The sequence below is a fragment of the Hyperoodon ampullatus genome (assembly GCF_949752795.1).
Source record: "Hyperoodon ampullatus genome assembly, chromosome: 2".
NCBI classification, from domain to species: domain Eukaryota; kingdom Metazoa; phylum Chordata; class Mammalia; order Artiodactyla; family Ziphiidae; genus Hyperoodon; species Hyperoodon ampullatus.
Genome location: NC_136915.1, coordinates 172,656,398 through 172,682,177, shown reverse-complemented (window position 1 = coordinate 172,682,177; position 25,780 = coordinate 172,656,398). Strand labels below are relative to the sequence as shown.

General features: G+C 41.5%; 1 protein-coding gene across 1 annotated transcript in view; it reads right to left on the bottom strand.

Moving 5' to 3' along the window:
• ADCY10 (adenylate cyclase 10) overlaps positions 1-25,780 on the bottom strand; it is a gene marked incomplete at both ends in the record, with an annotated part of 95,449 nt that overhangs the window by 9,870 nt on the left and 59,799 nt on the right. Inside the window, 10 exons of the mRNA XM_079725009.1 lie at positions 2,474-2,669; positions 4,578-4,695; positions 5,526-5,641; positions 6,181-6,277; positions 6,356-6,560; positions 8,594-8,750; positions 11,791-11,972; positions 12,480-12,587; positions 14,468-14,699; positions 15,497-15,566. Coding sequence (XP_079581135.1) covers positions 2,474-2,669; positions 4,578-4,695; positions 5,526-5,641; positions 6,181-6,277; positions 6,356-6,560; positions 8,594-8,750; positions 11,791-11,972; positions 12,480-12,587; positions 14,468-14,699; positions 15,497-15,566 — 1,481 coding nt within the window. The remainder of the gene's footprint in view (positions 1-2,473; positions 2,670-4,577; positions 4,696-5,525; positions 5,642-6,180; positions 6,278-6,355; positions 6,561-8,593; positions 8,751-11,790; positions 11,973-12,479; positions 12,588-14,467; positions 14,700-15,496; positions 15,567-25,780) is intronic.

Here is a 25,780-nt window from a genome sequence, read left to right as displayed (position 1 = left end):
GCCCCTAGACCTACTGGAGCCTGAGGATTGATGACGTTAACCCCTGTGACACTGCCCTGTTACCTCACCATCAATCAGTCAGAGAAATGTGTACGAGCTGATCACACACCCTGTGAATCTTCTCCCTCACCTTGCCTTTAAAAATGCTTCCCTGAAACCTTTTGGGGAGTTTGGGTTTTTTGAGCATTAGCTGCCCCAGACTCCTTGTCTGGCACCTTACAGTAAATGTTGCACTTTCCTTCACCACACCTGGTGTCAGTAGATTAGCTTTACTGCATGTGGGAGAACGAGCCCAAGTTTGGTTCAGTAACATGTGTAAAAGGCATTGCTCTGTGTACTGTGGGAGATACTAAGTTTGATTTTGTGTTCTTTTGTGTTCTTGTGTTCTTTCTACTCCCCACCTCTACCACTCTCTCTCATTCCTGGGCTTCCCAGCCCCATCCCCTTCTGGAACTCAAATCACAAACTCCTTGAGTACAAAGACAACATTGTACACATCTTTGTTGTAATCCCAATAGCACCTATTGTGTTTTTAACCTGTACTGTCTTTGGGATAGGTGAGTTTTATACTTTGCTACTCATTAAATAAAGAGGTGCTTTCTTTTAATGAGCTGCTAATTTATCTACCTGGATTTCCATATATCAGGTTGGCCAAACTTGTGGTACCCCTTTATTAGCACTGAATATTTAAAAGTGATAATGACAGTCAATTCATATGTCATACGTAATGCGCCTGGTATTTGAGAGGAAAAAGAGAATGTTGGAATAAATTAAATCATGTTTAAGATGGTAAAAATCTATTTTTCTAAAACAACATGAAGTTAAGCATGTTTTAAATCCCTCACAAGTAATTTTCTTAAGGAAAGGCATTTGCTCCATCAAATTACATGAACTAAATTACATAATACACATAATAATTACAAAAGTCATATGTAATACATAATTACATAAAACAAAATGTTTTATATCACCAAACAATTTCCATATACTGTGTGAGAACCAGAAGAATGTTTTATGAATCAGAAATATAAATACATGTTCTATGTCAAAGAGTACATACCTCCAAGCAGTGATGACAGTGAACTTCTGTGTTTTTGGAGGCGGCGATTTAGTCAGCTGGGTGTGAACAAATTGCAGGAAGAGATGCTGAGGTTGAGTGTGCTATGAGAGTGGTAGGGAGTGGGCTCCCACCTGGGCAAATTCAAGACTTTTCTATCCAGCAGCAGTGAAAAAGACCCAGCCCATAACAATGCCTCTGAAGATTAAATGAGCTACTATTCTTCATTGGTCTCAAGATGCCTTGTTTTGAAACATTTTAACATCTCTGAAATAGGGATGTGCCTTAAAATCGTCAGCATCTAGATTCTGCCAACAACCTGAAGGAACCTGCAAGCAGGTTCTTCCCTAGATCATGGGAAAATACCTCAGCCAACACCTTGATTTTAGCCTTGTAAGACCCTCAGCAGAGAACCCAGCCGAGCCCGTCCAGACTTTTGACTCCTAAGCCGGGAGATGAGAAAACAAGTGCTGTCATTTAAGCTGTTAAGGTTGTGTACTTGGAGACATAGCAGTAGAAAAGGAATTCACCTGCATTCAGTTTCTAAGAGAACAAGGCAAACACTTGTTAAGTCGACCCTGGAGGTTCAGCCCCTCGTTCTCTTAGTGGGGCTTGCCCATGCTGGGCTGTAGACTCTGGGAGGCAGGCACCAGGTTTAATTTGCTCACCCTTGTACCCCAACACCTAGTACCAGGTCCTTACTACGTATCAGTTGAATGTTTTAAATTGCTCTGTGCAAAGATTTATCTACCAAGATGTTTATCACAGCAACAGCAATAAAGTACTACAGAACAATTCTATCTAAGAATAGTTTGGCAATATCATCTAATAGTATATCTATAAGCTAAAATACTAGACTTCCTTTTTTTTTTTTTTTTTTTTTTTTTGTGGTACGCGGGCCTCTCACTGTTGTGGCCTCTCCCGTTACGGAGCACAGGCTCCGGATGCGCAGGCTCAGCAGCCATGGCTCACGGGCCCAGCCGCTCCGCGGCATATGGGATCCTCCCAGACTGGGGCACGAACCCGTATCCCCTGCATCGGCAGGCGGACTCTCAACCACTGCGCCACCAGGGAGGCCCTAGACTTCCTTTTAACTAGTGGTGCAGAAAACAATTTAACGGCAGGGAATTATTCATAAATATATCTTATTTAGTAGCAAGTTTAAAAAATGGAAATGCATGCACACACATGGAAGAAAACTTGGAAAGTGATATCTCAATATGTATAAAGTGATTATCTCTGAGTAGTAAGGTTGTGGGCAATTTATATTCTAATTATGGGGAGGGAGTGGCCTTCAGAAACTTAAACTATAAAACACGTGTAACTTCTGTAATCAGAGAAAATAATTATCACAGGAGGTAGAGAAAAATCCATTTAAGGCATGATTTACCGGGGAAACCAGAGAAGAGGCCTTACCTTGAGTAGGTCAACTCCACTGTCCTGAGCGTTCTCTGATTGTTCTTCAATTTGCTTTTGAAGGTAGAGAACTTGCCCTTCCATGTACCTACTGAGGCCTATGCAGTAAAGAGCTGCTGGGGTTCTTCTTGACACTAGACTTTTGGCTCTGTTGGAAAATATGTGAAAGTTGTCCCACTCCTGAAGTCTGGCATACCTGTATCACCACAGAAGAATAAGAAAAATCCCCATCACCTTTGGAATGGGCTGGTTTCCTGAAATGGGTCCCTCTAGAGGTGTAGCTCCTAGTATGTTGGTCTCTGGAAGCCTGCCACTGGCCTATTCAGGGAAAATTATGTGATATGGAGCAAGGACAGAATAGAGTTTTTTGATGATTTCAAATGAATATAATTGGGGGGAATACTTGGGCAATATTAGCTACCATTTCATTCTTTGGACTCTTTCAAGTGAGGGAATTTCCTGGAAGTCCAGTGGTTAGGACTCCTCACTTTTACTACCAGGGGCCCAGAGTTCAATCCCTAGCCAGGGAACTAAGATCCCACAGGCTGTTCAGTGTGGCCAGAAAAAAAATGAAACAGATCAGGCACTTGGAGCTATAAATTCTGGGGCTTGAAGAAATTGCTCTGATTTCAAAGAGAGATAGCCTGGGCTGATACTACTCAAGGTGTGGGCCACAGACAGGCATCATCAGTACCATCTGAGTGCTCCTTAGAAATGCAAGCTCTCTGGTCCAACCCAGATCTACTGAATCAGACAGACTCTGGGGATGGGGCCAGAAATCTGAGTTAACAAACTCTCCAGATGATTCCTATGCCCATAAAGTGGGAGCAGTATTGGCCTAAGCTACAGCTGTTGCAAGAATTCTTCAGGTGAGGTAGAGTAGAATAAGAAATTAGGGTGATTTTTGGACTTTAGATTCCTTGAACTTTAACTCACAAGGGCAAATTAATTTGACTTTGAACTTTCACTTCTTTAGACTTTAGCTGGCAAGGGCAATTGATTTTTTGCATTTTAATTTCTCCCAATGAGTTTTATAGTTTTATAATAAGAGATTTCTATTCAAATTTGAAACTGCTCTGGTTTGTGGCACTTTATATAGGAATGTCTTCGTATTATCATTTAATCTCATCACAAAATCTTTAGATACTGGACAACATGACTGCATATATAATTTGAGATGGGAAGTGGAATAGGGAATGACTTTCAGTCTTGGGGATGGCTGTGGAAGTAATTTATTTAATGTTCTGGAGCCTTACTGTCCATCTACTTCCTTGAAGCTAAAGCCATAGCTACAGGCTTATTGAGTTTAAAAAATGTAATGGGTTAAGGAGATTAAGCCTCAGGCTTAATGGGTTAATGGGGATACAGGAAGCCTGCTTCTTCCACCCTCCTGAAGTTTCTTTCCATGTGAGGGAGCTCCACTGGTGCAAAGCTCCACATTTCTTTCCCTGCCTCACTCACTCCTCCAATGACAAGGGGTGACTTAGTAGGCTGGTGACTTTGGGACAGAAATTAGGCAGGTGTAGCTCTCTTTCATCTTGAGAGCCAGTGAGACCCACGGGGAGCATGGTATTTCCTGCCTCAGTGGGGTGGGGAGGGGGTGGAGTTTTCTAGAACTGCCTGCTGCTGATGGGTAAGTCTAATCCTGGGTTCAATATTAGGAAGCTCACTTGCCTGCAGATACAAGCCATATCCTCCAGCATCGGCTCTATTAACAATGATTATGATTCCATCTTGGGGGTGGGAGGGGGTAAGTTGTGCTATTTATTAGTCTCCCTCAAACCCCCAACACTTCTCAGAAGCAAGTACTCTCTTCTTATTCATCTCTGTATTAATACTGTACTCTATGTATGCAATAAATGCCTGTTGCATTGAGTACAATTGAAGTGGCATCGCTTTACTGGCCTCAGTTGAGTGGGATGAACTAGGTGATTCCCGAGGTGTTTTTTAGTATAAATCTGCTCTGTCACTTTCAATCTGTCTTAGGTATAAATTAAAAGTACTTTCTCTTTCTTTTCTTTCCTTTTTTTCAAATCTCATAGAACTCTTCCAGGATTCAACATTTTCAAATTTGGGAATTTAGTGGTATGCAACACATTGTTACCAGATAGCTATACATGAGTAAAGTCCCAGGAGGATTCCACTTTGGAACTTCAGTATTCTGTTGTCTTCGTTTTGGTGTATGAATTCCAAACATTCTTCAAATGACCTATAAACAAAGCCTAAAAAAGAGAGAAACAGGAGAGCTTGGCTGGTAGATTGGGGGTGGAGGGGTGTCGTCTTTCTGGCCTAATAGCTCCCAGGAGAATTTCCCACTGTGAGGACAGGCCTCGGTCTCTGATTACTTTATGAATCCAAAGGGTCCCACGGATTACAGCAACCAGGTGACTGCACTGCCCTGTGTTTGCTGAGCCCCTGCTTTTGTGGAAGTTTATGTGTATAAGATACAAGTCCATAAAATCAGCCAGGCAGGAGTGGGGTTTAAACCAACCCTCCCTGCTTGAGCCCAAGGAAGCAGCCTCAGCGCAGCCTGGGACTTCTCAGTCTTCGCGTTCACACTTCCCTTGCTGGCAGCAATATCCACATCCCTCGTTGAAAATATGGCTGGGAAAAAGAATGCCCGGTTTGGCCCCTCTGGTTTAATATGTACACTGAGGCCTGCCTACCTGGTGTAACATGAAGGTTATCAGGAAAGAATTTGTTTTCCAAATCAGTAACAGCTGCCAGTGCCTGGAACCCTCACCTCACCATTAGCAGCCCTACCCTTCATTTTCAGGCAGGAAGTCTCTAAGTCTATCCTGCTAAAAATTAAATGCCCTAGTAGAAGCCACATAGTAAGATACTGTCAGTCACTATCACTTGTGTGACAAATGATCTGACGCTTTAACTGGCAGCTTAAGTTCTAAATTCTCTTCCTTGTTGGTCCCTTGCAATCTTGCACCTTCTAGCCAGAAACCCAGTGGTCTCAAAGCCCTAGCCCTGTCACCTGCCACACCACACCAATGCAAGTGTTATCCCCCCAGTTTCTTACAAATTCCAAGGCCATGCTCACCAGAATAAAGCATGATGTCCAGGCAGACAAAATAGAAAAATGCCTTGCTGAAGATATGCTCTTCTGCTACAGAAAGATCCCACAGCCACCCCAGCACCTGGATCAGTTGCTTGTATCTATGGATAAGAAAAGGTGGTAGGATTAAAAAATAGTGTGTGGGGAGAAAAGGAAGTTCAGTCCTAGTCTCAGTCCTGCCCAGCCATTCAGGACCAAGTACGATTCTTCAACAGACTTCAAACCCACTCCTAAATCTCAAGTTGGCTCTCTGTTCAAACTGTTGTTTCCTGGACCTTTCTATCAGGGTGGCCAGAGTCAGGCCAAGTTGGCCTGTGCCTCTGGTCCTGGCTGCTATTCTTTGGGCATTTGTCTCCCCTGTGAGACTGTTCCCTTTCTTCCACCTGGCAGTGGTGGAGGCCTGATTCCCACAGTGGGGCTGACTGTGTGACCCTCCTCCAGCCACTGGCCAGAGCAACCAGGTTAGAGGTGATGCCTGTGAAAGAGTAGTGGTATCCCAAGGATGATGATTATCAGTTACATCAGCTTCTGGTAAACCTCACTTCCTGCCCCACCCTATGGCCGGGGTTAAGTAAACCCAGAACATTCCATTAATATGGCTTTCTTCCTCTAATTTTGGAAAATGCCTTGAGATAAATACCTGTTTTTCAAGAAGAGGGATTTACAAAGCCAGCAGAGGACCAAATAGTGTTTGTTGGGATTATGAAGCAATGACCACATCTTGTGGGCCCGAGAGCCTGGGAAGAAAACAATTCCAGTATATTTCTGGGCATTACTTGTATCTGCAAGTTCTTTCTTGACCAGCCAGGGCTTACCTAAGTCAATGGCCAAGTCCAAGTGACCCATTAGGAGCTTGATATAGCAAAGTGTATCGGCCACGTAGGTCATGATTTCAATGCCCTCGCGTTTCAGGGGGAGGTTGAAGATGTGCTCCATGGTCATAACCTCATATTTGAACCATATGCCCTGGTAGCCGGCTAGATGGTGGTACAGTGAATAGTCCAGGTAGGCCTTAATGATCTGAAACGGCAGCAGTGGAGGAGAAGAGGAGAGACGGTGCAAGACTGGGATGGAACCCAAAGCAGAAAACCCAGGATATCACCAATCATCTGCCAGTAAACATGGATTTATTAAGCTTGGGAATGGAGCCCAACATTTGGCAAAACCATAGGCTTAGATACAGAAATCAAGCTGAGTTTCTGCCACCTATTTAATGCATGATCCAGGACAAGCTCAATGGCCCCTTTTGCCCACATAGGGTCCTTAAACAAAATATATGAATTTTAATTTTTGTGAAAAATAAAAGTAATAGCTTATATGTGTGGATATATGACTGCATACCAAAAAGCCTGGAAGGATTCATTCCAAACTACCAAATGGGTAACTATAAAAAGCAGTTACCTATTTGTTGCAGTTGTAGTAGAGATTTGAGGGACTTTTTACTTTATGCATTTCTGTGATGTTTAATTTATTGTTATAACAAGCATGTATTGCTTTTGTTGTTTAACAATAAAGGAAGGTTGGTTTGGTTTTATTTGCTTTCAAAAAAAAATGTTAAGGACTCTAGTTCTAAACTTAACTGGGAGATTGAAGAGAAGTTGGTTACTCTTTAAACAACTCTTCAATCTGGTGATGCTGTCATCGTTGACATGGTTCCTGGCAAACCCACGTGTGTTAAGAGCTTCTCTGACTATCCTCCTCTGGGCCGTTTTGCTGTTCGTGACATGAGACAGACAGTTGCTGTGGGTGTCATCAAAGCAGTGGACAAGAAGGCAGCTGGGGTTGGCAAGGTCACCAAGTCTGCCCAGAAAGCTCAGAAGGCTAAATGTATATTATCCCCAATACCTGCCACCCCAGTCTTAACCAGTGCTGGAAGAACAGTCTTAGAACTGTTTGTTTCAACTGGCCATTTAAGTTTAATAGCAAAAGACTGGTTAATGATAACAATGCATGGTAAAACCTTCAGAAAGAAGGGAGAATGTTTTGTGGACCATTTGTTTTGTGTGTAGCAGTTTTTCAGGAAAAACAGTGAAAGAACTTGAAATGGGCCAAAACAAAAAAAATTCAGTGTGTGTCCTGTCTAGCTCACTCATCAAGGTTATCTCTGCCTTTCACTGCCTTTGGGAAACTGGTAATAATGTAAATGATTCTTTTTCATAGAAATAGAAATGTTCGGTGGAATACAAGTGATTCTATTCTTGACCTGTGACTAGACTAGTTTTGTATACATTCATAAATTAAATTCTCCTGGGAACCAGTTGTAACATCTTACTAGTTCTCTCACTAACTTTCACTAACTTTAATGAGCTCAATAACATCTTTGATGCGTGTTCTTTTACTTTTACTGTTTTTGGCCATGCTGCACCGCTTGTGGGATTTTAGTTCCCCGACCAGAGATTGAACCCAGGCCCTCGGCAGTGAAAGCACGGAGTCCTAACCTCTGGACCGCCAGGGAATGATTTTATCTTTTTAAAAGAATTATCCTGTTACATTTTCCTTTTTCACCCTCATTCTCTTACAAGTACAATGTGGAGTTTTCCAACGGAGAGTTGTGTGACATTACAAGGAAGTGAAAGTAGAAGCAGATTGAGAATCTGTCTTGTTAAGTCAGACATTAAGGTATCTGCAAAAATGTAATACATGCCATTCTTCTCACAAAATTTTTTGTTTTGGGAAATAGAGTTTTTTTCAATGAAAATGTTAATTATGCTCATTTGTCATGGGTTTATTTTCTTTAAAAAATATTTTTAAAGTATCTCAGTTATTGTTTCTTATATGACAGTATCAATAGATATACCCCATAAAAATATATGATCCCATATAAAAAATATAAATATATAAACCCATATAAAAAGCTTTGAGGTCCTAAATTATTAGGAGTATGAGGGGATCCTGGGACCAAAATGTTTGACAACTGCTAGCCTCAGCAGAACAACCTAGTCTGGAAGGTTTTTATTAAATCTTCATGATTTTGAATTTTGATTGGCTTTCACTAGGCTTTCCTCTCCAAATGAGATTCAGAAACGTAAAAAGCAGCTACAAAAATACCCTACCTGGAAGTCATCTTGAGTTTCCAGGGCAGTATTCACTTGCATCAGGGCTGCCAGGTGGCAATAATACTTGTAGTGAAAAAAATAATTTAAGCTATAGATCTGCCACAGTAAGGAGAAGCAAGTGGTTTGCTGGTAAAGTTGCGCCAGCCTCTTCTTCCTATTAGATAAAGTACACACATGGGACATAAGAAGAAGGTATCGCCACCAGCATGCTTGAGGGAAGCGCAGGGGCAGAGTCCTCACTACTGGCTTGGGGGTCAAAACAAAGACTTGAGTTTGAGGCCTGTTTCCTTTACGTGGAAATTAACATGCATGTTAATTTTTTTTTTCATTTTCAGCACATAGTATTTTTTTATTGACACATAGTTGATTTACAATGTTGTGTTAATTTCTGCTGTACAGCAAAGTGATTCCATTATACATATGTATATTGATACATTAGGGTTTTTTTGTTTGTTTTTGCGGTACGCGGGCCTCCCACTGCTGTGGCCTCTCCCGTTGCGGAGCACAGGCTCCGGACGCGCAGGCTCAGCGGCCATGGCTCACGGGCCCAGCCGCTCCGCGGCATGTGGGATCTTCCCGGACCGGGGCACGAACCCGTGTCCCCTGCATCGGCAGGCGGACTCTCAACCACTGCGCCACCAGGGAAGCCCGGCACATTAGTTTTTAAAAATATTCTTTTCCATTATGGTTTATCACAGGATATTGCTGCTGTACAGTAGGACCTTGTACATGCACATGAATCTTTATGAAGCACAATTTTTCCACCAGACAATGGGGACCATAATACCTACTTTGTGATGATTAATTAAGGTAATTGATGTAACTCACCTGTCCCCTGTCAGTTCATTGCCATTTAAATGAAATTATTTAAAAAGCACATTTATATCATTTTATCACATTTGAGACTGATGACAACCCCGTAAGAAAGGAAGGAATAATTAACCCCATTTTACATGAGCGGAAGGTGAGACTCAGACAGGTTAAGTAATTAAGTCAAAGTCACATAGCTAGAATGTGATGGTGCCAGGACTCCAGCCTTGGCCACCTCCAGCCCGGCCAGTCCAGTGTGTCATTTCCTCTGTTACACATGGTTGTCAGGAACTAGGTCTCAGCTCAACAAAGGAAATGAGCCTTTTAAACAAGCCCATTCTGCTGTGGTCTGAACGCATCCCCCAGAATTCATAAGTTGAATTCTAACTCCCAAAAGTGACAGTAATAGTAGGTGGGGCCTTTAGGACATGATAAGGTTATGAGGGTGGAGCCTTCATGACTGGGATTAGAGCTCCTATAAAAGAGACTCCACAGGGCTTCCCTGGTGGCGCAGTGGTTGAGGGTCCACCTGCCGATGCAGGGGACACGGGTTCGTGCCCCGGTCCGGGAAGATCCTACATGCCGCGGAGCGGCTGGGCCCGTGAGCCATGGCCGCTGAGCCTGCGCATCCGGAGCCCGTGCTCCGCAAACAGAGAGGCCACGGCAGTGAGAGGCCCACGTACCACAAAAAAAAAAAAAAAGCAGATTTTAAATAAAGATGAGAAGAAAGGAAGATATCCTAGAGATTCTTAAAGAAGAATTCCAGGTACTTTCAGTTTAGACAGTGATGACATTCATTCTGTTGTGGAAATTATTTTTTAAAGTTTCTAAGGAAACATGGAGAAGGTAAAATCCCTTATAACATAGGGAGTTCATGAAGCTGTAGAAATTCTGACATTAAATATTGTTTCTTAATGTCCTTATTTTTGAGGTGAGAACCTTTTGACTGGACAGCATTTTAAGCCAACTGTTCTGTAGTTCCTTCCTGATCATCACTTTTTCACCTTCTCCTCTTGTGCAGGTACTTCTTATTCCTTTTACAAAATGTGGCTGTACATTAGGCTTGTCAGATTTAGGGAATTAAAATATGGGATGCCAAGTTAAATGTGAATTTCAAAACAATTCTTTTAGAATGCGTATGTCCTAAATATCTTGTGTGATATAAGGTATACTAAAAAAAATCATTTATTATTGATCTGGACTTTAAATTCAACTAGGCATCCTTTATTTCATCTGGCAACCCTCTGTGACTCAAACTCCAATTCTCTCTTACCTCTCCGAGAGATCTCTGCTGAACTTCTCCCTGCCCCTCCCCCTCCTGGTGTCTCCTGAGGCAGCAGGCTTAGATTCTCAGGAGCCTGTCCCCAGCCTGCAAAGGAGCTCAGCTGCACCTCATTTCCATCTCAGCCTCCCCCATAGTCAAGGGAACACTTTCAGGAAACTGGGGAAGGCAGTTTTTGGTGGGGTTGCCAAAGAATTGCAGCAATTTGCCCATAGAAATAGATACTTGTATCTCAGGCAGAACCTGTGGGAATATTGCAGCTGGCCTCTCCCAAGATGGAAGAGATCTACTGCCAGCTCTCCAGATCCCCAACTAGGTGGCATCTCTCTTGGTATGAATTGCTAGGTAGGTGGAATACATTGTTAAAACTTTTATTGTGGAAAATTTCAAACATGCACACACAGTAAAACAGAAAAATATAATGAGCCACATGTACCCAGCATCCAGCTTCAGCAACTGTCAACATTCTTATTACATCTGTCCTTCTACTCACTGTTTCCTTCTCCTACCCCACCTCATTATTTTTTATAGTTCTTTTATAGATAAAATTTACATACATTGAAATGTACATATCTTAATGGTATAATCTTGACCGATGGATACCCCATGTAACCCACGTATCTATATAGAGTTACAAAAATGGGTGGGCTGTTTTGTCTTTTGGCAGATGTCTTCAGGACCTGCCATTTTTCTTTGGGGCAGGGACAATACCCAGGGTTTTAGCCCTGAATTGGAAGAGGACTTGTGACTGAGGCTCTAGGAACAGGTGGTGCAGATTCCCATTGGAACATGGATGACCAGAGGGGTTAGTGGGTAAGATGAGTGGGGAGGGGCACTGGAGCTCACCTTGCAAAGGGCTCCCTTAAGGTTTTGTCACCTGAACTCCCTTTGGCAAAAGCTGCCTGTTAAGTTGTTCTGAGGCAACCCAGCCCTGGCCTGGGAGCCCCGCTCCCACTCATCCCCTCCCACACCAGCGAGCCACCAGGACTCCTTGCGCCCACTAGAGGCCCAGGCTTTGGGGGCTGACTGTTGGACTATGTGTAGGTCTCTCTCCTCTGGGGAGTGAGATGAGACACCCAGCTCTCCCCAGCTCCTTCCTTACCCTGGAGGTGAGCTCTCTTGGGCCTGCTGGTTCTGATTCACATAATGAAAGTGTCTGTTTTTTTCAACATGCATCTGGAGAAACAAGGAGATTAAGTTGTAAGGAAAGATTCGATTGAGGAGCTTCAAGGCCTTCCTCAGCATTTTCTTGGCAAGCACCATCTGGCCCATGTTGAAACAGACCTACAAGGAGAAGAAAGGGGAAGAAAGGAAAAGAAGAAAAGCAGTGATTTTAGGCTTGATTGGTATGTTCCAAAAATACATAGTTAAGGAATCTTATCCAAAAAAGGTCATTTAAGGCCCAGGAACAAGATCTCCCAGTGCCTGGCACAATCGGAAATGTTTCTTGGATGTCTCTGTGGAAGGATGGTTGAATGACTAGGACTTTGCATCCTCATTGTTCATCATCTACCTCTGAGAAAATGTTTACCTATTCCTGTCCATTTTGGGAGGTTGTTAGAAAAACATTTCATAAAGCTGTCAACCGAGAGGCTAAAGAAGATCTTGCTGCAGACAAGTGATGGTGAGGAGGTTTGAGGCCCGGGGCTTGGGGTTCTGAAGTCTTGGGAAAGATCTGTGGCAGAGGATGGGAGGAGGATGTAGAAAGTATAGGGATGACTTCTACTACTTCTTCTGCGTAAAGCCCCAGTGATAAAGAACAGATGAACCACGTTTCTAATGGTTTCTTACCTGACCTTTGAGGGTATAAAAGGTAGTCCACTCAAAAGTCTTACTCCAAGATTTTTCCTTCTTGAGAATTTTCAGCAACCTCTCTCCCTCATTCAAATACATGTAAGCCTGCAACCAGCACAAGGAGTAGAAGGTATTGAGTCATCAGGGATTGGGACCACAGAGGGGCCATTGCCCCAGACTCTACTGAAGGAAGAGAAGCAGGACCACCCAGCTCCCACCTCCATCTCTTCCTTCAGCTCCTGATCAGAGTCCTTCAAACTCTAGACAGAAAGGGTGGGGAAAGTTCCTGCTGAAGATATGGGTCACCTTCATGTCCCTCTTGATCCACTGAATCTCTCATTCTAGAGGATGAATATAGAAACCTCCTCCTTTCCTCATGTTGTCTTGTAAGTCACCTTACCTGAAGTTTTTCCCGGGGCGATTGCCCTTTTTGAGTAATTCCATCGCCAACCTCCCTATTTCCAACAGTGTACTCATGGCTCCTGAGGGCATCCTCACATCTATGACAAGCCAGCCTCTACTTTTGGAATGAGTTATGAACCACCCCCATTTCTTTTGCCAGGGCCATCGTTGGGAAGTGGAATAGGAAGGTAAGGCCCTGAGCAACATTCCTCCCTTCATCTCCAACGTCCTATGACATGGCGAAGAGAGTCTTGGCACTTGTAAACACCAAGGCAAGGTCAGACTTGAAGAGTAAAATAAGGTGAGGCACTGTCCCCAAGTCTCATGCAGCCTAAGGCGTATGTGTTGGATGCAGAAAGAGGGAGACAAGGTTTCTTTGCTGGGAGACGGGGAAGCAAATGGCACACTTTGGGACCCTGCACTGGGGCTCTGCTTCCAATCATTGTTTTCCTGAACATTCGTCACTCCCTGGATAATGGGATGAGGGTGAGCACAGGTTTAGCAAGTTAGCCCCCAAGGCTGCCTAAACCTTCTCTTCCTGGTACTCACTGGCCACATCACTGCTTTCTTCACATATGTGTATAAAATATGCACAGGAGCCTTTTGTTCATAAATATTTGAGAGAACCACAGCTTACTGACATTTTTAATGGTTTAATTTTAAAATTTTATATAAATCTAAGGTGTGGAGTTTAATTAGGCCACAACTGTAAAATGTGAAACAGTCCACAAGTGCAGGCATAAAGGGTGGCAGCCATGGCTACTCGGGTGTGGGAGGCTCTGCCCAGAAAGGCATTTCCTCAGGTGAGTTCGTGGAAGCTTAGTCAGCCAGCTGCTCTATGAAAAGTGATCTAAGGTCAAATAAGTTTGAGAGAAAAAATATGTCTCAGTCCTAGCCCAACCCTCTGGGAGATTTCTATGTATCTTAGCATATTAAGACCCTGAAATATCTGTAGTACAAAAATCTATTTAGCTTTATTCAGCTCAGCGCTTCCCAACTTACTTAAAAATAAATTCTTTTATTTCATTATATGTATCAAATCCCCACATTTCTAAGGGCGTATTTACAATTATCCTAGAGAAATATTCACTAGGGCTTTGGTGGCCTAAAGGTATGTATGATAATTTAGCACAAGTTACATGAAGACCAAAGTGAGTGAGCCCCTTCAGGGATCACAAGACTAAAACTAGATTTGTGCTTACTCAAAGACCTGCAGGTATTTGTGCTGACAGATACTTGGGGAAGACAGAGAGCAAATGCGGCTGGGACATTACTGAGGAAGACCCTACTGAAACTGAAGAGTTGAAACCAGGGTCCCATGTAGGTAGACAGTTCACAGCAAGTTTCTAATGACGGCAGTATTTTAAATGATGTATAATGCTAGTTGTGGTTTGTTCTGACTTTTTCACAATCTCAGGTCATTTGCTTTCTGAGCAATTTGACTTTCAAAGAAGGGGTTGCTGCTCAGAATCAAGAACATGAAGTAATAATAATTTTTAAAAAAACACTAGAGCTTTCTTTCTGGTCCTGTGGGCTGTAGGTCTGTCTCAAAGGTGGAGGGGATCTGGGCAGAAACAGCTTACCATATAATTATCACCCAAGATGAGATAAGCAGACGCAAGTTCTAGGAAGTAATATAAGGCTTTGTTGTTTGCTCCCAAAGCCAGAAAATGGTGAGCCAGAGGCATGATGACAATCTCTAGGATTTCCTCACACTGGCAAGATTCCAGAGGGATGATGTCATTCTCAGATGTCCTCATTTTTGATATAATGAGGTCAAAGAAACTCAAGATCTTTTCTCTTATTTCTTCAGAACTGTCCAAATGCAGAAATAAATAGGAGTAATAATTTGTAGATTATAGTATAGTGTTTGATATGAAGATATCTTCAAAAACAAATAAAAGAGCAAGGTAAGAAAATCTAATGTAGATTTCTTCCATTTGGTGGTGGTTTTAGCATCTGTAAAACAACTCAGGAAGTGTGCATCATATACTATTATCTAGGTACTTCAAAGAGGAGCTACAGGGACTTCCCTCATGGCACAGTGGTTAAGACTCTGCATTCCTAATGCAGGGGGTCAGGTTTCGATCCCTGATCAGGAAGCTAGATCCCACATGCATGCATGCTGCAACTAAGGAGCTGGTGAGCCATAACTAAGGAGCCCGCCTGTCACAACAAAGGAGCCTATATGCTGCAACTACTGAGCCCATGTGCTCTGGAGCCTGTGTGCCACAACTAGAGAGAAGCCCGCACACCACAATGAAGAGCCTGCTTGCCGCAACGAAAGATCCCGCATGCCACAACTGAGGAGCCCGCCTGCCGTAACTAAGACCCAGTGCAACGAAATATGTAAATAAATATTTAAAACAAAACAAAACAAAAAAAACCTAAAGAGGAGCTACAGCAGAGGATATGGGGGAGGGGGTCTGTCCTGGGAAGGGCCCATAGGTTCCCGCTCCATTACATAACTACTGACCAAACTCACCACACACACCCTCTGATTTGTGCCTAAAAGACCCAGAGTACTGGCCAGAAAAATGATTCTAACACTGTTCTGAATTTAATGCCAGTTGTTCATGCTCTACCTCCTAAACAATTATAGAAGCCTGTACCTGAGATTTTCAGAAAATATTTCAGATCTCTTAGAAGTCTCTATTCTGGAAAAGGTGATCTTTTCTTCAGCTGGAAAATAAACAAACAAGTGAGTTGTATGGGTCATTGAAATGTTCATGTGGCAGAGATGTCTGGTGTCCACTGAAGCTTCCTGTTCTCCTTCCACGACAAAGTTGTTGTTGCCCAGCCAGGATCTACATTTTCCAGTCCCCAACGCATCTTAAGTGAAGACATGTGTTTAGTTTGAAAATGGGATTCCATCAGAAGAAATATATGTCACCTCTGAATTGAGATGGTTAGATATCTTCACCACCTTCTCCTTCCACAGGAAAACAAATTAATTGTGGGGATCTAAGGGATAGCAAATCTACAACATAGTCAGTGAGGCTGTGTCCCTGACTGACTGTGTTCAAGGCTATTTGACAACATTCTCATTGGATCATTACCTGGGCAGAAAAAAACTGTCATTTGACAGTGTTAGCCCACTGAAATGTTGGGGTTTGTTTTAGATGATAACATTATCCTAAATAATTTACCCTGCAGTAATTCAACTATGAATTAATGATGCTGAAGAAAGCGATGTCAGCTTCTAATGGAGAAATACAGACAATTAATGGAATACCCCAAAGGGCTAACTTAAGGGCTGAGAGCCTTGAATTTAAAACCTTCAGTCTATCTAGACTTCAATAGGTTAGAAAATTCCATAATGATCTTAAAACAGAAAACAAATGAGGATTGTTGAAATCTAGCCACTTCTCCATTCAGGGAGAAGGAAGAATCCTAAAGAGGGGAAGGGACTTGTCTCAGATCATATATCTGTTCGTGATGGAAGTCTCCTGACTCCAAGGTGAATGCATTACTCCACAGATCTTTTAATTTATAAAATTCATATTGATACTTATCACCTTCTTCTGAAAGCTTTCTGTGCCCTTGCCCCACAGAATTAGTGCCTCAACTTGTGTGTGCCCATTGACCCCATGCAGACCTCTATCATCATCCTTTATCACACTGTATAAGGATTAATTTGCCCAGCTCTCATAGTCTGCTGTCCAGTTTATCTCTAGTGACTAGAGGCTGAATAAATTGAATTATGCCTTTATCCTCCTATTCCTCTAAAACTTTCTTGTCAGGGTTACCAGTGACAACCAAGTTGCTAAATCCAAAGGTTACAACTTTGTCTGCATCTTATTACACCTCTTGGCAGCATTTACAACAACTGACCACTCCCTTTTTTCACCGGCTTTCATAATACCCGTTCCCTTGTTTCCCTCCCTCATTGGCTGCTCACTTTACTGGCTCCTACTCCTCTCTCAATGTTCCAAATTTTGGTAAGCCTCAGTTTGACTGTGGGCTCTTTTCTCCATCCAAATTTCTCCCTAGATAATTTCACCTGCCCATGACTTTATATTCTACCCACATGACAATGACTTTTGGTTTTACATCTTTAAGACCTGACATCAACCCTTACCTACTGACTCATATATCCAAGTGTCTCCTTGGCAGCTACCACGTGGATGCCTAATTGCAAAATTAAAATGATCTAAACCGAACTCTTGAATCTCTTTTCCATAAACCTATATCCACCAACGTTTCGCCTGTCTTAGTCAGCATCACTGCCGTATTCACTTCTCAAGGCATCACTGCCATATTCATCTCCTCAAGGCAAAAACCTAGACAATGTGCTTGATTCTTTTCTTTCCCTCACCCTTATCCCCATTCAGTCCATCAGAAAGTCCCATTATGTCTACTCCAATACATATCTGAATCCGTCTTCTTCTGTCCATCTTCTCTATAGCACCACCCTAGTCCATCACCAAATTTCATCTAGACACGTGTGAAAAACTGATCTCCCTCCTATTCCTATCCTCTTCAATCTGTTTTCTATAAAGAAGGCAGAGTAAGTTTTTAAAAACATGATTCAGGACTTCCCTGGCGGTGCAGTGATTAAGAATCCACCTGCCAATGCAGGGGACACGGGTTCGAGCCCTGGTCCGGGAAGATCCCACATGCTGTAGAGCAACTAAGCCCATGTGTCACAACTACTGAGCCTGAGCTCTAGACCCCATGCTCCACAATGAGAGAAGCCACCGCAATGAGAGAAGCCACTGCAATGAGAACCCCATGCATCACAATGAAGAGTAGCCCCCACTCGCCACAACTAGAGACAAAAAAAAAAGGCCCACGCACAGCAATGAAGACCCAATGCAGCCAAAAATAAATAAATGAAATAATAATATTTTAAAAATGATTCCGATCTCAGTGGCAGAAACTGCTTGTTTCCTATCTCAACTTCCATTGTCCCTTTTCTCCTTAGTAATAGAACTCAATTTTACTTGGGGAAGCTACATTTTCCAACTTCCCTTGCAACTGGATATATAGCCATGTGACGTATTGTATTGTATTGTATTGTATTGGTCCTTGAGATATAAGGGGAGTATTGGGTAGGAAGAATTCTAGAAAACTACTGAAAAAGGAAGGGGCATCCCTTTCATTTTTTGGTTTCTTTTCTCCTCCTTCTAGTGTTAAATGTGAACATGATGTCTGGAACTCCAGCTACCATTTTGAACCAAGGATCTCTGATGATCATGAAGCCTCCATACCAGTTCCAGTGATGAGACAAGCATTTTACATAGAGAGAAATACATTTAGGAACTTTAATAATAAATTTAAGCCACTCTAGCTGGGTCCTTGTTATATGCAGCCAATATTAATTCTAATCAATACTTTTCTAATGTGTTCTAATCCATTTGGAATAAAATTCAGAATATTTCTCAAGGCCTCCAAGTTCCCCTGATGCTTCTATTAATTGTTTATTGTCTATCAGCCTCTATTAAAATTCAATATATGAGAATAGACACGTCTGCCATTTTCACCACTATATCCCCAATGCCTAGATCACTGCCTGACACAAAATAGATACTCAATAAATGCGTGTTTTTTGGGGGAAAAAAATCAATGATTAAAAATAAAATGCTGGGCTTCCCTGGTGGCTCAGTGGTTGACAGTCCGCCTGCCAATGCAGGGGACACGGGTTCGTGCCCCAGTCCAGGAAGATCCCACGTGCCGCGGAGCAGCTGGGCCTGTGAGCCATGGCCGCTGGGCCTGCGCGTCTGGAGCCTGTGCTCCACAATGGGAGAGGCCACAACAGTGAGAGGCCCGTGTACAGCAAAAATAATAATAATAATAAATAAATAAATAAAACAAAATAAATAAAATGCTATTCCTTCTTCAGCATCCTATATGTTTTGTTTTATATTTCAAATTGTAATAGTGATAGAATGAGATGCAGAGAAAAGCAATATTGGCCAAATAAAGCAAATAAAGTCAGGATACATAAGATATGATTTTTGTCATATCATTTACCCCTTGGGTGAATCATATTATTTTTAGGTCTCAATTTTCTTCATTTATGAAGGAAATATATTAAAAGTTCCCTACTTCAAAGAGGATCTGTAAAAATCAAAAGAAAAGAAATATACGGAATGCTTGTAGGTTCTCAGAAGAAAGGAGAAAAGCAAAGATAGTACTTGCTCACCTGTGGTTTCAAAGACTCAGAAATAAGACTTCAAGTTCAAGATGAAAAACTGACCTCTCTTATTTATCTCCTGACCTCCAGGTCCAGCACATTTTACCCCATTAAAACAAGAATAAAATAATTTTTAAAAGCATAAACTCACAATATACAGAATGGAAGGGGTCAATTCCTATCTTAGGGCCATTACTCTGGCCCTCCCCTCTGCCTAGAATGCTCTTCCCCAGCCATCCATACAATAAAATCCCTCACTTCCTTTGCCTTTCCATGAATCTTACCTCTCACTGAGGGCTACCCTAATGACTCTGCACTTGTAATCTCCCTTGCCCTACCCAACATTCTTTTCTGGTTTTCTCCTTGGGATCACTTATACATACTATAGAATTTACTTCTTTGTTAATGTTTTCTCTCCATTGTCTGCTTCTCCCCAATAGAATGCTGTTTTGTTCCCTGATGCATCTAAGATGCCTAGAGCACTGTCTGACACATATCAGAAACCCAATAAATATTTGCTGAATGAGTAAATGAAACATTAAATGAGATTTCAGCACATGTCAAGAAGATCAAGGAATGAGAGGAGTGCTCCCTGAAGAATTAGGTGGAGCAAGAGCCCAGGAGGGAGCCCATGGGCTGTCGATCCTTGGAATGGATCAAGAGTCAGATAATAAGTTTTTAGGAAGGACATGAGGATTGGTAGAGAATTGAAAAGGTAATCAACTTCCTCACTATATGATTCATAGCTAATGCTGTGTCCTTGAACCTCTTATGATACGTCCTTCTCCAGCATTTCTTAAAAGCATACCTCATGGACTTCCCTGGTGGCACAGTGGTTAAGAATCTGCCTGCCAATGCAGGGGACATGGGTTTGAGCCCTGGTCCAGGAAGATCCCACATACCGTAGAGCAACTAAGCCTGTGAGCCACAACTACTGAGCTTGTGCTCTAGAGCCGGTGCTCCACAACAAGAGTAGCCATCACAATGAGAAACCAGTGCACTGCAACAAAGAGTAGACCCACTCGCCGCAACTAGAGAAGGCCTGCACACAGCAACAAAGACCCAATGCAGCCAAAAATAAAATAAAATAAAATAAAAATAAATATTAAAAAAAAAAGCATACCCCACACTTTGGGAGATTCAGGGTAATGGACAGACTGTCCAGCCAAGATTGAAGCAGGATATTATAAAGAAGAGATTGCAAAAAAAGAACTTTCCTAGAAACTCTAGGAAAAATAAACTTCTGTTAAGAAATCTATTCACGAAGAGGAACCAAGATGGTGGAGTAGAAGGACATGCTCTCACTCCCTTTTGTGAGAACACCAGAATCACAACTAGCTGTTGGACAATCATCAACAGGAAGACACTGGAACTCACCAAAAAAGATACCCCACATCCAAAGACAAAGGAGAAGCCACAATGAGATGGTAGGAGGGGCACAATCTCAGTAAAATCAAATCCCATAACTGCTGGGTGGGCAACTCACAGACTGGAGAACACTTATACCACAGAAGTCCACCCACTTGAGTGAAGGTTCTGAGCCCCACATCAGGCTTCCCAACCTGGGGGTCTGGCAACAGGAGGAGGAATTCCTAGAGAATCAGACTTTGAAGCCTAGTGGGAATTGATTGCAGGACTTAGACAGGACTGGGGAAAACAGAGACCCCAAACTTGGAGGGCACACACAAAGTAGTGTGCGCATCGGGACCCAGGGGAAGAAGCAGTGACCCCAGAGGAGACTGAACCAGACCTACCTGCTAGTGTTGGAGGGTCTCCTGCACAGGCAGCAGGTGGCTGTGGCTCACTGTGGGGACAAGGGCACTGGCAGCAGAAGTTCTGGGAAGTACTCCTTGGCGTGAGCCCTCCCAGGGTCTGTCATTAGCCCCACCAAAGAGCCCAGGTAGTCTTCAGTGTTGGGTTGCCTCAGGCCAAACAACCAACAGGGAGGGAACCCAGCCCCACTCATAGCAGTCAAGTGAATTAAAGATTTACTGAGCTCTGCCCACCAGAGCAACAGTCAGCTCTACCCACCACCAGTCCCTCCCATCAGGAAACTTACATAAGCCTCTTAGATAGCCTCATCCACCAGAGGGCAGACAGCGGAAGCAAGAAGAGCTACAATCCTGCAGCCTGTGGGAAAAAAAAACACATTCACAGAAAGAGACAAGATGAAAAGGCAGAGGGCTATGTACCAGATGAAAGAACAAGATAAAACCCCAGAAAAACAACTAAATGAAGTGGAGATAGGCAACCTTCCACAAAAACAATTCAGGATAATGATAGTGAAGATGATCCAAGACCTCAGAAAAAGAATGGAGGCAAAGATTGAGAAGATGCAAGAAATGTATAACAAAGACCTAGAAGAATTAAAGAACAAACAAACAGAGATGAACAATACAACAACTAAAATGAAAACTACACTAGAAGGAATCAATAGCAGAATAACTGAGGCAGAAGAACGGATAAGTGACCTGGAAGACAGAAAGGTGGAATTCACTGCTGTGGAACAGAATAAAGAAAAAAGAATGAAAAGAAATGAAAACAGCCTAATAGACCTCTGGGACAACATTAAACGCAACAACATTTGCATTATAAGGGTCCCAGAAAGAGAAGAGAGAGAGAAAGGACCAGAGAAAATATTTGAAGAGATTATAGTCGAAAACTTCCCTAACATGGGAAAGGAAATAGCCACCCAAGTCCACGAAGCGCAGAGAGTCCCATACAGGATAAACCCAAGGAGAAACACACCAAGACAGATAGTAATCAAATTGGCAAAAATTAAAGGCAAAGAAAAATTATTGAAAGCAGCAAAGGAAAAATGAAAAATAACATACAAGGGAACCCCCATAAGGTTAACAGCTGATTTCTCAGCAGAAACTCTACAAGCCAGAAGGGAGTGCCATGACATACTTAAAGAGATGAAAGGGAAGAACCTACAACCAAGATTACTATACCTGGCAAGGACCTCATTAAGATTCGATGGAGAAATCAAAAGCTTTACAGACAAGCAAAAGCTAACAGAATTCAGCACCACCAAACCAGCTCTACAACAAATGCTAAAGGAACTTCTCTAAGTGGGAAACACAAGAGAATAAAAGGACCTACAAAAACAAACCCAAAACAATTAAGAAAACAGTCATAGGAACATACATATCAATAATTACCTTAAACGTTAATGGATTAAATGCTCCAACCAAAAGACACAGTCTTGCTGAATGGATACAAAAACAAGACCCATCTATATGCTGTCTACAAGAGACCCACTTCAGACCTAGGGACACAAACAGACTGAAAGTGAGGGGATGGAAAAAGTTATTCCATGCCAATGGAAATCAAAAGAAAGTTGGAGTAGCAATACTCCTATCAGATAAAATAGACTTTAAAATAAAGAATGTTACAAGAGACAAGGAAGGACACTACGTAATGATCAAGGGATCAATCCAAGAAGAAGATATAACAATTATAAATATATATACACCCAACATAGGAGCACCTCAATACATAAGGTAACTGCTAATAGCTATAAAAGAGGAAATCTACAGTAATACAATAATAGTGGGGGACTTTAACACCTCACTTACACCAATGGACAGATCATCCAAAATGAAAATAAATATGGAAACAGAAGCTTTAAATGACACAATAGACCAGATAGATTTAATTGATATTTATAGGACATTCCACCCAAAAACAGTAGATTACACTTTCTTCTCAAGTGCGCATGGAATATTCTCTAGGATAGATCACATTTGGGTCACAAATCAAGCCTCAGTAAATTTAAGAAAATTGAAATCATATCAAGCATCTGTTCTGACCACAACACTATGAGATTAGAAATGAATTACAGGGAAAAAAACCGTAAAAAACACAAACACATGGAGGCTAAACAATACGTTACTAAATAACCAAGAGATCACTGAACAAATCAGAGAGGAAATCAAAAAATACCTAGAGACAAATGACAATGAAAACACGATGATCCAAAACCTATGGAATGCAGCAAAAGCAGTTCTAAGAGGAAAGTTTATAGCTATACAAGCTTACCTCAAGAAACAAGAAAAATCTCAAATAAACAATCTAACCTTACACCTAAAGGAACTAGAGAAAGAAGAACAAACAAAACCCAAAGTTAGCAGAAGGAAAGAAATCATCAAGATCAGAGCAGAAATAAATGAAATAGAAACAAAGAAAACACTAGCAAAGATCAATAAAACTAAAAGCTGGTTCTTTGAGAAGATAAACAAAATTGGTAAACCATTAGCCAGACTCATCAAGAAAAAGAGGGAGAGGACTCAAATCAATAAAATTAGAAATGAAAAAGGAGAAATTACAACAGACACTGCAGAAATACAAAGCATCCTAAGAGACTACTACAAGCAACTCTATGACAATAAAATGGACAACCTGGAAGAAATGGACAAATTCTTAGAAAGGTATAACCTTCCAAGACTGAACCAGGAAGAAACAGAAAATATGAACAGACCAATCACAAGGAATGAAATTGAAACTGTGATTAAAAATCTTCCGACCAACAAAAGTCCAGGCCAGATGGCTTCACAGGTGAATTCTATCAAACATTTAGAGAAGAGCTAACACCCATCCTTCTCAAACTCTTCCAAACTATTGCAGAGGAAGGAACATTCCCAAACTCATTCTACGAGGCCACCATCACCCTGATACCAAAACCAGACAAAGATACTACAAAAAAAGAAAATTACAGACCAATATTACTGATGAATATAGATGCAAAAGTCCTCAACAAAATACTAGCAAACAGAATCCAAGAATACAATAAAAGGATCATACACCAAGATCAAGTGGGATTTATCGCAGGGATGCAAGGATTCTTCAATATATGCAAATCAATCAATGTGACACACCATATTAACAAACTGAAGAATAAAAACCATATGATCATCTCAATAGACACAGAAAAAGCTTTTGACAAAATTCAACACCGATTTATGATAAAAACTCTCCAGAAAGTGGGCATAGCGGGAACCTATCTCAACATATTAAAGGCCATATATGACAAACCCACAGCAAACATCATTCTCAATGGTGAAAAACTGAAACCATTTCTTCTAAGATCAGGAACAAGAGAAGAATGTCCACTCTCACTACTATTATTCAACATAGTTTTGGAAGTCCTAGCCATGGCAATCCGAGAAGAAAAAGAAATAAAAGGAATACAAATTGGAAAAGAAGAAGTAAAACTGTCACTGTTTGCAGATGACATGATACTATACATAGAGAATCCTAAAAATGCTACCAGAAAACTACTAGAGCTAACAAATGAATCTGGTAAAGTTGCAGGATACAAAATTAATGCACAGAAATCTCTTGCAATCCTATACACTAATGATGAAAAATCTGAAAGAGAAATTATGGAAACACTCCCATTTACCATGGCAACAAAAAGAATAAAATACCTAGGAATAAACCTATCTAGGGAGACAAAAGATCTGTATGCTGAAAACTATAAGACACTGATGAAAGAAATTAAAGATGATACCAACAGATGGAGAGATATACCATGTTCCTGGATTGGAAGAATCAATATTGTGAAAATGACTCTATTACCCAAAGCAATCTACAGATTCAATGCAATCCCTATCAAACTACCAATGGCATTTTTTTATGGAACTAGAACAAAAACTCTTAAAATTTGTATGGAAACACAAAAGACCCCAAATAGCCAAAGCAGGCTTGAGGGAAAAAAACAGAGTGGGAGGAATCAGACTCCTTGACTTCAGACTATACTACAAAGTACAGTAATCAGGACAATATGGTACTGGCACAAAAACAGAAACATAGATCTATGGAACAAGGTAGAAATCCCAGAGATAAACCCATGCACCTATGGTCAAACAATCTGTGACAAAGGAAGCAAGGATATGCAATGGAGAAAAGACAGTCTCTTCAATAAGTGGTGCTGGGAAAACTGGACAGCTACATGTAAAAGAATGAAATTAGAACACTCCCTAACACCATATACAAAAATAAAATCAAAATGGATTTGAGACCTAAATGTAAGACCGGACACTATAAAACTCTTAGAGGAAAACATAGGAAGAACACTCTTTGACATAAATCACAGCACGGTATTTTTTGATCCACCTCCTAGAGTAATGGAAATAAAAACAAAAATAAAGAAATGGGACCTAATGAAACTTCTAAGCCTTTACACAGCAAAGGAAACCATAAACAAGATGAAAAGACAACTCTCAGAATGGGAGAAAACATTTGCAAACAAATCAGCGGACAAAGGATTAATCTCCAAAATATATAAACAGCTCATGCAGCTCAATATTAAAGAAACAAACAACCCAATCCAAAAATGGGCAGAAGACCTAAATAGACATTTCTCCAAAGAAGACATACAGATGGCCAAGAAGCACATGAAAAGCTGCTCAACATCACTAATTATTAGAGAAATGCAAATCAAAACTACAATGAGGATCACCTCACACCAGTTAGAATGGGCATCATCAGAAAACCTACAAACAACAAGTGCTGGATAGGATGTGGAGAAAAGGGAACCCTCTTGCACTGTTGGTGGGAATGTAAATTGATACAGCCACTATGGAGAACAGTATGGAGGTTCCTTAGAGAAGTAAAAATAGAACTACCATATGGCCCAGCAATCCCACTACTGGGCATATACCCAGAGAAAACCATAATTCAAAAAGATGCATGCACCCCAATGTTCATTGCAGCACTATTTACAATAGCCAGGTCATGGAAGCAACCTAAA